Raw genomic sequence first — 13,298 nt, forward strand, 5'->3', positions numbered from 1 at the left:
AGGAGATGCTCCAGCCCAGGTGATTCATGAGTCCAGCACAGGATCACGGGCAGCAGCTGTCTCGCTGATGCTTTTCCATCTTATTTGTTTGGGTTTCAGGGGTTTGTTTTTTTTTTGCAGGATTTTTCTTTCTGGCCAGATGTTTTGCAGAACACAGACAAGGGAGGTCTATGCCAGCAAGTGACAATCACAAGGTCTCTTTCCAAATTCCTCCAACAATATTTCGCCTCCCTAGTCATCAAGGCTCAGAGGCAGAAAGTGAGAGTGAGGGATGGAGTCCATTGATCAGATGGCAGGCTGTCACGCTTCAATGATATTCACCGAGGGCTTGTTTTTTGGAAACTAGAAGAGAAGAGGAGACAAAGGAAGAAAGGATGTATAGGAATCGCTAGAGAGGAAAAAAAAAACCCACATCAGAGATGAGTGCAGTGTGCTGGTCAGTTTTTGTTTTTGTCCAAGTTCTTGTTCCCATCCCCTCAGGATAATGGAAAAGGGACAGAGCTGAGGCTTTAGGGTTGCATGGTTTATCACTGTCTGCTTCTGAATGAGCATGACTTAGTGGAGTATTTCAAATAATAAATAAATGTGGAGGGGATGTGCCAGCAGGATGTGCTCCTGCTGACCAGCTCTTCAGTTCATGGCAAGAGCGATATCCCCTTTATTGAGCTGCTGCGGGGTGAGGACCCAGGGACTGCAGCATCGCTCTGTGCATTTTTCTTCCAGAGATATTCAGATATTTCAGAAATACGGGTTGAGATCTGCTTTACTGATGGACATGCAGGCTAGTCCAGTGAGGTGCTGGTGTCCTGATGGCTATGGGAGGCTCAGACCGCTAAGGAAGCCGTGGCACTGGCGTGCGTGGGTGTGAAGGGGTGTTTCCTTTCTGCATCCCAGCTGCAGGGAGGCGGATGGTTAGCAGAAGCTGCTTTTTGGGTAGTTGAGCTGAGGCCCAGCTGGAAGTTGATTGTCTGCCCTGTCCCCCACTGCGTGCCAGCAGCGTCTCACCTTGCTGCGGAGGAGCCCTCCGCTCTGGTGCTCGGGAGTGCTGTTCTCCGAGGCGCTCTTGACTTTCTCCTTGCTGTTATTTGGCTCGTTATCTTTGATGATATCGTACTGTCTGCAAAAGAGGGCGATCACCCCTAACAGGAAAAAGCATTAGCAATCACACAAATGAGCTCAGCCCCCGGAGCCCGCAAAGATCAGAGATCCCTTGCTTGCCAGCCGGCTTTGTGCCTTCTGGTGGAGATCTCAGCAGCATTCGCCATTGCTCCCAAGGATCATTTTCTAACACAGCTAGTCAGCCCTCTGGCCATTTGCTTCTCGATGTCTAATTCGATGCTAAACTAGTTAGACAGAAGGACAGAAGATTAATTATATTCCAACTTCCCTGTCATTAAATGGGACAAGTACTCTAAGCCCTACACGTGGATAGCGATCAGCACTACCCCTGTGTGGTTAAATGGGATCTTTGCTTTGCAAACACAGGAGCTCCTGGAATTTCTGGTCAGTGAAAACATTTCCTCTGATCTGTCTTCTCTGGGGTGAAGAGAAGAAGCTGGAGCTGGCAGACGAGAGGCAGGTACCATACCTGCCTGCCTGTGATCCAAGCAGCAGCAGCAGGACAACATCTGCAAATATGCAACGGTGACGGCAGCAAAAGCTGCCAGTGGAAATTTCCTCCCACACATGCAGGCACATGAAGAGGAAAGCAGGGGCAGCCATCACACGTAAGAAGACTGCAAATGTCCTTCTCAGAAGCTTTTATGTGACATTTTGACCAAATAACTTCTCTGCCTGTGGATTCTAAACACAGAGGTTAAGTAGACCCAGGTAAATTCTGCTTCTCCCTTCCTGAAAAAATATTCCAGCTCCCCCAAGAGCAAAACATATGTAAAGCTTTCACCAGATCATCACAAACGGCTCTGTTAAACGAGGTGTTTTCATGGCAGCTGCCCCCAGGTGTTACTTCTGAACGCAGTGGTCCAGATTCTTTCTTGCGTATGTGAACAAATGGCTGATCCTGGGAGGATAGGCTGACATCTGCCACGGGCACACCTTCTGCCGTTTCTGATGGTAAGACTGAGGCACAGAGAAGCAGAGTGCTGTGAACAATACCAGAAATACAGACAGCACAGGAGCCTGGGCGCAGAATGGTTCCAGTTTGTATTTGCTGAAACATCGTCATACACTCAGGTTATGGCCAGGCTGGGTTAGGAGCTGGAAAGAGGTTTTTGTATATTGAGATTTTGCAGAGAACCCACTAGATGTAGGGAGATTTCCCCACACACACTCAACTCTTTCCTTTTTAAATGTAAGTCATCTGTCTAGAAGGGAAATTGTGGCATTAGCAAATTCTTTGTTACGATGCTGATCTGAGTTTCAGATTATGCTATGGTGGGAGATGAATCAGTTCTTCAGTCATTTCATGTAGTTATTCATGACTGTTTTTACTGGCAGGGCATTTCAATGTGAGTGTGCACAACTAAAACTTGACATAAATGCTGAAAAGATCATGGACTAGAGGTTTTGGAAACCTCTTCATTTTGTTTAGGTGTTTTCATTTGGTTATCATCTCAAGCAATAATTGCTGTCCAGTCTCTGGAAATGCAAACAGTGCACGGTAAGCTCAGGACTTTGCAGGGCAAAAAAATGTTATATGTGGATCTGATTGTGTGTCACCCGGATTCGCTTGTAAGAAACCTCGAGGAACAGGACGCAGTTAATCCCTCCATCCCCCCGTTTGGTGACAGATCTCAGCGCAGTGACTGGTTTCCTCTTCACTCTCACCCTGGAGGTATCTCATCTCAGCAGAACCTATAAACGGGCCAAATCAGCCCCCTGATACTGTTGGGGTGGGTTTCTCCTCTGGAAGAGGAAAATTCTGTGTGTGGAAAAGTGGTTTGACTGGCACAAGAGGACTAAATATCAAGTGACCAAGGTTGTCTTTTATGGATCAGAGATTTACCATGGTGCTAATTTCCCTTCCTGCCAATTTCCTTGGGTCGCCTGAGCCGTTGCCCCTGGGCAGTGTGCTGTGACTCGCAGGGAGCAGACCTCGTTTCATTAATGTCTTATGGTGCAGCAGGACTGGCGGCCAGGAGGGGCTGGGGCTCGAAATAGAAAACAAAAGTGTGCAAACTTTATTTCCCATTAACTCATGCGTGTGATTTCCAAACGGAACAAGCTGAAGGGCTGTCTGCAGCTGCTCCAGACACGCTGAGCTGATGGAGCAGGAGTCAAAGGCGTTTTCCTCTCCCTGTTTGTTAGCTTAAAACATATGAGGGAGACCTGTCCTAGGTACAGCCTGCTGTAAGCTCTGGTCCCAAAGTCATGTTGGAAAACTCTTGCTTCTCTTTGGAAATTTAATTTATGTATTTGTACATATTACAGACATAGTGAGGGATCTTCATACCGAAGGAGCATTTATCTGATGCTCTGTTAGAGGCTGTGTGTGTATGTGGCTAACTACACCCATCGCATCCCACAGCAGAGTGGCCCTGGGATGGTTTTACTGCACCTGCCGCAGCACTGGGTGCTCTCAGCTGCAGCTGGCGTGTGGTCTGGCTTATAAAATCACATTCTGCAGTAGCCATCCCATGGCAGAGCCTCTGCTCGGATTAAAAGGATTAGTGGCTCCAAGGTGTAAGGAGGACTAGGGTGGAATTTCAAAAGATTGCCGAAAGTCTGGCTCCAAAGCATCCCTTTGGATAGCAGCTTTCAGCTAACGCTAGTCCTTCCTCCTCCCGTTGAGCCAAGCCCATGCAGACCTTGCCTTCCTTTCGGTTAATATGTTTCTGCTGATGTCCCTCCTCTTCCTATTAAATACTGTTCTTTGTGGTTTAATGGTGGGTGTTGAGTGGAGCTGGGTTTATTGGTGTTTTGGTGGCTGGGGCCGTTTGTTCTTTCAATGCTTCCATTATTTTAATTGATTTTGAAGTGGGTTTTAGTGTGTCTGTATAATAGTGGGTGTTGAGAGCAAGACACTTAAAATTCTGTTTTGCACGGGAGCTGGAGCCATGCAGCAGCCAGATAATGGCAGTGACCTGCGTCATTTGAAGGGCTCGAGGCATCCTGTTGGATGGCCGAGGGCATTATCATCAGTTCATTCTGGAAAAAACTGGGATTCCAGGATTAGCCATGGGGAATCAGACAGTTGGTTCATCAAGTCCATTATCTCCTTCCTGCTGGAGTAGGTCAGACACCGATTCCCCTGCTTTGGGCCCTGCCTGGCTCGGGATGCTGCAGAGGAGCCTCAGGTGCCCTTACAGCTGAAGATGCAGTTCTCTTTATGGGAAGAAGGTTTGTTTGGTTTTTTTTTTTTCAGTTCTGACACGATTACCCACGCAAACTAAGCAAGCCAGCAGGCCCTGGGGATATTACTTGCTTTTGACAGAAAGATGGAACTGACCTGCCCACATAAACAACACCACAACAATGATGAGAATTTCCCCCGCTCGCAGCTGTTGGTTTTTCTTCTCCATCTCCTTCATTGTCACCTCATCTGCACAGGGGGAAAGAGAGATCGTGAAACCTAACTGCGCGGCGAAGGCTGTGCTAGACACCAGTTTAATGCTGCCCTTGGCCCAAAATCATCGGTGCAGTGGGGTCAAAGCGAGCAGGGAGGGAGTCCTTGCCCGACAGCCGTGCCAGCAGCACAAGCTGCGCTTTGAACTTGCAGAGCATCAGCCTCTCTGCAGCACCTGCCCCTGAAAACCTGCGGCGATGGGGCGAGGGAGGAGCGGTGAGACGGGATCGACAGGCAGGTACCACGGAGGAGCTGCCACGGGGTAAGGCCACGTTATTTGGCCCCGTGGCGGCTTGCTCTGCTCTGTCTCTGGTCTCTGTTAGTGCCGTCTGCGGCTGTCACAAAGCCTTGCATGCTTCAGCAGTTCCTCTCCCAGCTCGGGAGCGTGGAGCCTGGCATGATATTTTTCAGTGGAGCTGTGGGATTCAGAAATGAGTAGAGCCTTTTTGCAGGGCGTAATGTGCCTCCTTGGCTTCAAAGCACTAAGAAGATTACAGTTCAGGCCTCCGGGGAGGGAAGCAGTGCTCCTCTTAGTGCTTTCAGATGAACAGCGATTCAGTATTTACAGACACCAAATCATTTTAGCAGAAAGAATCAAGAACTGACAACATCCTAGGAACCACGGCCAAAAGCCCTGCAACAGGCTGGGTTCTCGGTCGGCAGGCAGTAACCCTTCACACCCCAGACCCCTCTGCTCCCTGGCCCTTCTTGTAGCAGAGATTCTTGCTGACAGAAAACCTTCAACAATCTGGTTTGGCTGAAGAGGAACAAATGAAGGAGCTGCCAGTGAGGAAGTCCCTGATTTCCTCCATGGAGATATTCAAAACCCAACTGGGAGTGATCCTGGACAACCTGCTCTAGCTGACCCTGCTCGAGCAGGGGTTTGGGCAAGGTGATCTCAAGAGGTTTTGAGATCTAGAGGAACTCTAGAGGTCTCAAGAGTTGGATCTCCAACCTCAGCTTTCTGTGATTTTGTGATTTGGCAGAAGTATTTGAGATGTAGGAAAACTGGAAGTCTCTGGGTATTTTTTTTTCCCCTCCTATCCTGGAATCCAAGCACAGGATGCTCAGCAAATCCCCCCGGGCACCCTGTGAGCACAGTGGTGTTGTGCCCAGTGCCATCCAGGATCCTAGTTCCACAGGCTGCTAAGGAATTTCCCCCGGCATTCTCCACTTGCAAGGATGCCGGACACACGGCTCCCAGTCTGGAAACCTTTTCCTCCAGTTTGCCAGTTAAACCTCATCTGAAAGGGGAGAAATGAACAGCCAGCCTTCGGCAGCACCTCCCTATGGCTTTGTGCACCCCTCAGCCTTGCTGCTGGGTACACTCAGGGCATCCCTCTTGTCCGTGTGGGGCTGAGACGGGACTCAGCCTTGTGTGCCTTTAACCCAGCTATCCTTGTTGCACAGGACGCTGCTGTCCTCTCTGCAGAGCCCTGCGCTGCTTGGGTGTCCCAGGGGCCACATAGGAACTCACCCACACTTGCCTTTATTTTTAGAGGCTAGTTTCTCAGCTTCCCTGGGGGTCTTGAAGAGGACTGGCTCACTGGCAGGGCTCTGGCCTTGGATGCTGATGGACTGGACATGCACAATGTACTCAGTGTCCTCCTCTAGGTCCCAGAGGGCACAGGAGCGGGTGGTGGTGTTCACCTCCTGGATGAAGCGCAGCATCCGCACGTCCTTCTTCTGGAAGCCGAGAGAGGAGAGCACAGAGTGGTGGAGAGGCCTCCCGTGTGCACCGCTGTCATCTAAGACCACTGCTTCCTGCCCTGTCCACCACGGACGTGGAGACCGTCGGACCCTTTCCTCTCTGCAGCCACCAATACACAAAGCGCTGCTGCAAAGAGGACGGGGAGCCAAGTCCCCTCCCAGACCACGAGGGACAGGACGAGAAGGAATGGGCTTAAACTGCAGCAAGAGAATTTGGAAACTGAGGGGACCTGGGGTGAAGATGAACATGACCGAGACTGGGTAACTGTAGGCACCATACCTGTTGGGAAATGGCAAATCCAATGACCACTTCATCTTCCAGAACATCCCAAGTCACAACGGCTGAGTTGGCTTTCAGATGTTTGACTGTGACATTTACTGGAGCCGATGGGCTGTCTGCAAGGAGGGAGAGCAGAGCCTTTACGGAGGCAAAGTCACAGCCGCAGGCAGGAGACAGAGCAAGGGCAAGGACAGGAGGGGGAAAGGACCTTGATCACGGCCCTTCCTGTGTCTGCCTCTGGATATGGGACCTGGAAATTGCAGGTACTCCATGTTGTAATTACCCCTGAGGTTCTAGGAGATCCCTCCTGAGAACTGCATTAGACACGTGTGAAATAACTGACCCTTGGAAGGAGTTTCGTTTGACAACACAGCAGACGACCGAGCAGCTCATTCATCTCATCCTTCCCAGCCACATACCACTCTGCTGTTTCCCGTTACAGCCTGACAGCGACAGCTGGGAGGAAATGCAAAATCTGCCTTGGAAGTATGAAAACTGAATGCTTTGATGAGCCCTCTGGAGGTTTCAAATTCAGGAGCAGTTAAATGGGAGTGTTTCTTTTCCTTTTCCCTGTTTGACAGAAAATTTTGATACACATTTTGCAGCTGATGGGTGGTCGGAGGACATCCAGCAACCATCCTCTTACAGCTAACAGGACAGAACATACTGCGAGAGCACCGATGGACCCCTGTAACGTGAAAAGGGCTGGCTGTGGAAGCAGTAGCCCAAGGCCCCGTGTTTAGTGTTTGTTCCCAACTCCAGAGCCCAGCTGTGTTTCCAGCTGCAGGGGACCTGCAAAGCTGCCAGCCTTGCCAAGGCGAGCGGGGCTCTGGTGTCCCAGCTGGGCTCTAATGTCCCTGCTGGGCTCTGGTGTCCCTGCTGGGCTCTGCTGTCCCTTCTTGGCTCCTGCCCTCTGGCACACCCTCCCTGGGACCCTCTTCCCAAGGGAGCTGCCCAGTGCAAAGCCCTTCATGGCATCTCAGGGGAAGGTTTTCCCTCGGACGCTTGGCACAGTCCTTCCCGTGCTCAGGGCAGCAGGCTGGACTCCTGCTCCCTCTCCTCTGGTCAGATTCACAGCCTCCAGCTTGTCCCCTGAACCCAAAGGCAGGAAATGCTGACGAGGCTGCTGGGACTCCGATTACCCCCAGGAGCTCAGTAGGGTGAGAAATAGTAATTTTTTCTGACTAATAATGCTTTTATTGCTTTGTAACCATTGCACAACGCCTCCCTTCTGGGGCTGTGGCTGAGGTCACCAGTAAAAGAAGGATGCACGTGTGCACATCTCCAGTAACACTTGTTGGATTTATAGTCAGTCCCAGCCGCCTGAATGTGGCCGAAAATATTCTAGCTGTAGTGTCAGTGTCTCCTAACAACTGACTTCACTCCTGGTGAATGTTCCCCCGGGAACAGAAAAAATAACGGGAGCACAAAATTCCCCAGCTGAAGGTCAGTGCTGTTCTACATGTAGCAGAGCGATGACCTTATTCCCTTCTCTCCTCCCCAAACAACACCCAGAGCCCTGCCTTCGGAGCTCCTCTTTCTAGCAGGTGGGAGCCCTACATCCACCAGCAAGGTCCTTCAGAGAGCAGAAAGGTCACTGAAAGGTGCGTGGCTACGTTCACGTGAATTTGGGATTTCAGAAAGAGCAGCAGCAAGCGATTGTCATCTCCGGGATTTCACAGGGGAAGGTGTTCCTCCTCTCTAGATGATCAAGTCAGGAGTGACCCAGAGCATTCTCATCTCTTGGGGGATGGCCTTCGTGAAATGGGGTGGTGGTCTCCAGACAGCTCTCAGAGAACGGAAACATTCCTCACCCTCACCCTCTGCTGCAGCAGCCAGACCAAGGACAAGCTGAGCATCCTCCTCCGTCCCTGCTGGACTCAGCTCCCTGCTGTGACACAAGGAAGGGACGCGGGTCTGCAGCTCCTCACCTTCCCCCGTGACCGAAGCCGTGTGCCAGCCAGAGTAGGGTCTAATTTTAGGAAGGGGCAGTCAGCAGATGGGAACGCGTACGGGGAAGGTCTGTGAGTCATGCCTGATGAATTTGCTAGAACATACGGAGGACATGACGGAGTCGAGAGCTGGGAGACAAAACAGTCTCCAGCTGCAGCCAGGCACTTCGCCCTTCTCAAAGTACAGCTGTACGGTTAAATCCCGGCATGGTTGTCTTCCCTGGATATTTTTAGGAGCTAAGGTTTTTTTAGGAGCTACCACTGATTTACCCAGCTTGGGTTGAGGAGGCTTTTGAAAACAAGATGAGTTAACCCCGCAGGAACAGAGAGAAAAGGCTTCAGGCTGGGAAAAGGGAACGTACAGCACACCCCTCGTGGTGCCTGAGTCCCTTTGAAATTTGTGACCTTGAGGGAGGCACAGCATAAAAAATATCTTAAGTTTCCTGATGACTTACAGTGCGGGGGAGTTGGGAAGACCCAGCAGAGCTGGAGAAGAGCAAAGAACCCCTCTGGGAACTGGTGAGAGTGGGTGGAAGGCTGCGAGGGAGAGGGGAAGCACTCGGCAAAGCTGCAGCCCAGGGCTGGGAGCCTGCAGAGCAGGACCCTGAGTGTGGGCAGGGGAGAAGTCAGGTGGTGGCAATGGTCGGGAGCCCTCTAGAAAACCCCCTTCATAGTAGTACCCGAGAGAGAGACGGGGCATTTGAAGTCAGCAGATAACACAGCGAAATCCAGGCCAGCAGATCTGAGCGTGCCTTTCCTCTCACTGCCACGGGTGAGGAGTAGCTTCCCATAAATCAGTGGTGTCAAAGCGGTATAAAAGCGATATGAAAAGAGAATTAAGCGCAGCGTTTGACAAAAGTACAAAGCCAGGAAAATGAGTTTCCTGCTCCCAGAGCTGAATGAATAATTTGGAACCAAAATTTTTAATCCATGAGGATGCTTTTCTCCTCGCTCCCAGGAGATGCATGATGAGATCATGACTTTGTAAAATCTAATCACTATTCCGAGATATTCCACAGTGCTTTGGGCTCCCTGGGCCAGTTGCAGCTCTTCGTGGTGCCAGCTTGGCTGAGGTCAGGTGGAGAGGGTGTAATTTCTGTTCCCAGCTGGCTGTAAGGGGTCAGCACCTCTAGCAGGGCCTTGAGATGCCAAATCCAAACATTTGGTTCCTTCTGGAGTCATACACGACTCCTGGAGACTTTCCTTCTGTGCCTGTGGCGGCCAGGGAAGCTGCTGGTGGGCTGGGACCTGACACGAGGGGTGCAAGACCCCAGGGCCCCTCTTTAAGGGGGAGGCTCAATTAATAAAGAGGAAATCATGATTTTTTAAAACGTGAATGGCTGCTTCTAAACTGATTGTGCTTAAACCGTGTCTTGTTTCCTTCCCACAGGGACCATTCATCAGGTGAACCGCAGTCCTGCGTCCCCCAGCGCTGTGTCCCCCAGCCCTGCCGCGCTCCTACCCTGGCAAGAGCAGGGCAGAGCCGCCTCCGCACAGCAAGGAAGCGTGAGTGACGAAGATTACCCCTAATCCCCTTTTAATGCTGAGAACTCCTTCTAGCCTCTCATTAAATGCTTTACTGATTGTTAATGGACTTTTATTTGAGAGAAAGAAAAAACTAAACCCCACACTTTCCAGCTTTGGGCTGATTCCTTCCTGGCTGTTCATTGTCCACGCGGCAGCTGCCGGCACAAAGAGGAGGAAACCACCCGCTTGCCTCTGGTGTTGCCTTCCCTGTCGGAGCTGTGGCGTGGATGGGATTGAGAGGGAAGGAGGTTTGTCTCCGTCCTGCTGCTGCTATCACCGTGAAGGCAGGGCTGCTGCTCCAGGGTGGTGGAGTGAGCCGAGGGGGTGTCTCAGACCCCAGGGTGTCTTGCCTGGCACCTCCGGGATCAGGGAGGTACCAAGCCCACAAAGAGATACTGGGGGATGCTCAGAGCTCCTGCCTCCTCTGCCCTGGTCCCTCTCCTTGCTGTTGTGTCTCTCTTTAAAGCCAGTCTCAGTTTGCACCCTCTGCCGTGAGCTCCCGTGGTGGGGCTGGGGGTGAGAGCTGCCTTGCTGCCTTCAGCCATGCAGGCAGCTGGGGAATCGTTGCTTCGAGTAAAGGGAAGAGTCTGTGGAAATACCACACACACCTCTGCCAGCTGAGTCCCATGGTCAGGTTGTAGTTTGGAATTAGTGTGCTGCTGGATTTATCTCCAGAATTCATCATTCAAGTTGAAATCCGAGTTCAACTGTCCTGGAAACTCCAGCTGCTTGGAAGTGCCCGGAGTGAACGCTTCTGACACGCCAAGGCTCTGCTGTAGCCACAGCATTTTCCAATTCAGTTAGCCCCTCTCCCCCAAGCAGCTCCTTTCCTGCTGTGAAAGGCTCAGCTGCTCCAAAGCCCCTGAGACATGGTCCAGCGAGCAGAGAGCCCGCCGAGGCTCTGAACCGGCTCGTTTGGTGCTATCAACCTGCCAGCTGCCTGCCCTTTCCTGCAGGGAGCAGCCAATGTCAGCTTGAAATCCCAGGAGCTCTTTGTTCCCACACCTCAACCTTCCCTATGGACGCAGGAGATGGAAGGACACGACCTGCGAGGGGAAGGAGCATCCCCTAAGGTCCCGTGTGATGTTCTCCGCAAAGCGCTGCTGCCCGCTTGCTGAGCATGGGTACAAAGAGCCCTGCTTCTGCTGCCTTTCTGCGCCTTTCTCTGCTCTCCCAGCAGGGTTCCCTTCAGCGGCTGTAATTGCTTCTCAGCTTTATGGGGGATGGAGGAAGGGCTGGCGTGCGCTTCAGCTTCCCCGAGAGTTTTAATGAAGGGACCCTGCAGGGGAGAGGGAGGGAGCAGGGCCCACAGCTGCCACCCCGCTCCCGGCCGCGTGGGAAGCGAGGCTATTTGCTAAGCTCTGAGAATTTCAAAGAGCAGAAGGACCAACCGGTGGTTTTTCAGGCTGGGAAAGAGGCAATTATTTTCTGCTGACCGCCCACTCCCCTGGACAAATGGGATATTAATAGGCAGCCCCCTCTCACCCCCCTCCCAGCCGTGTTTCGCCAGTTCCCCAGGGAGCAGGAGCCCAAATGTGCAGGTGGAAATGTGCTCTCAGGGAGGGTGGAACCCTTTCAGACGCTTGCTGTGTCCAGCCCGGGCACCTGGAATTCCTCAGGGCAGGAGGAGGAAGAGGAGCCAGCAGCACTGTGCTCAGCTGGGGCTGGGGTTATCCTGGTGCCTGTCCCTGCCTCAGAGAATGTCCTGTACTGCCAAACCTCCCACTCTCTGAGTCCCAAAGGATTTGTTCGGGTCTTGCCAAAGCCATGAGTTGGGTTTTAACGCTGCCGACCCAGAGCAGAGCCATTGACGTGGCACGTTCTACCCAGGACCCGAATTCCCTGGGGAGGGCTGGGTACCGCGGGCTTTCCTAGCTCCTCTCAGCCCCTGCCTCTGTCATGTTGGAGAAATACGAGAGAAATCAGTCAGAGGCAGAGGGTGAGTGAGCCCTGGAGTTTCACGGCTGGATGCTGGTGCCCAGACCTCTGCCGGGAGTTCGCTGGCTGGTCCCAACCCCGCTCTGCTCAGCCATCCAATACTCGGGTTTTTACTGCACACACAACCATCGGCATGCTGCGGTGCTCAGTACATTCCTGCTTTTCACTGAATTATTCCTGAGTCGAGCCTTAATTTGGCCTCTGGGTACTGTATAAACCAGGGGGGGTTTCTTTGACAAGAAATGCCAAAAGGATGAGGCCGTGTTTAGTACCAGGACATGGGGGACACTCCGTGGAGGCTGTTTCTGGACCCTCCATGGTGTGTGCGAGTGCGTCCCTCTCCGGGAGGGATCTCCCCTTTCCACGTGTACATTCCCAGCAGGAAACAGCGTTTGGAAGAGGATGGCACAACCTCGGCTGCTCTGCACAGCAACGTCCCTGCTGAGAGGCTGACACTGAGGTTAGAAACTCCATATTTCAATTAAATCTCTCCTACGCGGAATGCAGAAATCAATAAAGCGCTTACACCATCCTTCAGCCGGCCAGGAATCTCCGTGGCCTCGGTGAGACGGGAAGGGACCAGCGCGGGTCGGTTTGCCGTCCCCAGATAGCTGGCAGACCGAGCGCTGCTCTGTCGTGCGTGCCCAGCCCATTCCTCGCTCCCGGTTTCGATCCTGCCAGGCCAGGGGTGAGCTCAGCTCCCCTGATATCCTGGCGAGACGCAGGTTGGGAAAGAGCATCCGCAGCCCGGCTCTCACCTTGGCTTTGCTCTCCTTGCCCCCCACAGCTGGCAGGGCTGCCGGGGAGGGGGCGAGGATGGAGACCCACCTGCGCAGGGGCAGAGGAGCCGGGTTTGCACAGTGTCGGGGTGTGAGAACGTGCGCTAGAGCTGGGCAGTGACCAGAGTCCAGCTGGGTGGGTTTGGCCCCTTTTTTCGGCAGTGGAGGAGCTGTTTGGGGGCTCCCTGGGCTGGAGGTGCAGCTTTACCTCCACCTGGGCGGTGTGCTCTCTTTCCCCCCATCCCACAGAAATAAACCCGCCTTGAGGTGCTCTATGGGCCGGCACCGTGCAGGGATGCTGTTTGCCCTAAGTCGCAGGGGCTCTGGGCTATTTTGGGGTCTTTCATCGTCCCTGCGCAGCATCGTCCTGCTGCTCTGACAGCCCTCAGAGCCCGGCACAGCTCCCCTCCCTCTGCATCCGCTCTGCCCAGCGAGGAGGGGTCTGCCGGCAGCTCGGACCACACAGGCTGGGCAGAATGGGCCAGCCCACTTCCAGAGCAAAATTAAATGTTATTTCTGACTTTCCAGTCATCCTGAGTGCTTTCTCAGGGACCCTCTGGAGCAGGCAGGGGTAGGAGTGAGCCGGA

The 13,298-nt window shown here is 52.7% G+C and overlaps 1 protein-coding gene across 1 annotated transcript; it reads right to left on the minus strand.

The window, feature by feature from the left end:
- Positions 1-220: 220 nt before the first annotated feature.
- LOC104468165 (fibronectin type III domain-containing protein 5-like) lies at positions 221-12,760 on the minus strand (the record flags this gene model as incomplete). The annotated part of the gene is made up of 6 exons (XM_010082200.1): positions 221-342; positions 1,006-1,139; positions 4,409-4,501; positions 6,013-6,211; positions 6,516-6,631; positions 12,429-12,760. Coding segments are annotated over 6 exons (916 nt in total), but the record flags the coding sequence as incomplete, so codon positions are not given.
- Between the last annotated feature and the right edge of the window lie 538 nt (positions 12,761-13,298).

Source organism: Pterocles gutturalis, unplaced genomic scaffold, assembly GCF_000699245.1.
Source record: "Pterocles gutturalis isolate BGI_N339 unplaced genomic scaffold, ASM69924v1 scaffold18379, whole genome shotgun sequence".
In the NCBI taxonomy this organism is placed as follows: domain Eukaryota; kingdom Metazoa; phylum Chordata; class Aves; order Pterocliformes; family Pteroclidae; genus Pterocles; species Pterocles gutturalis.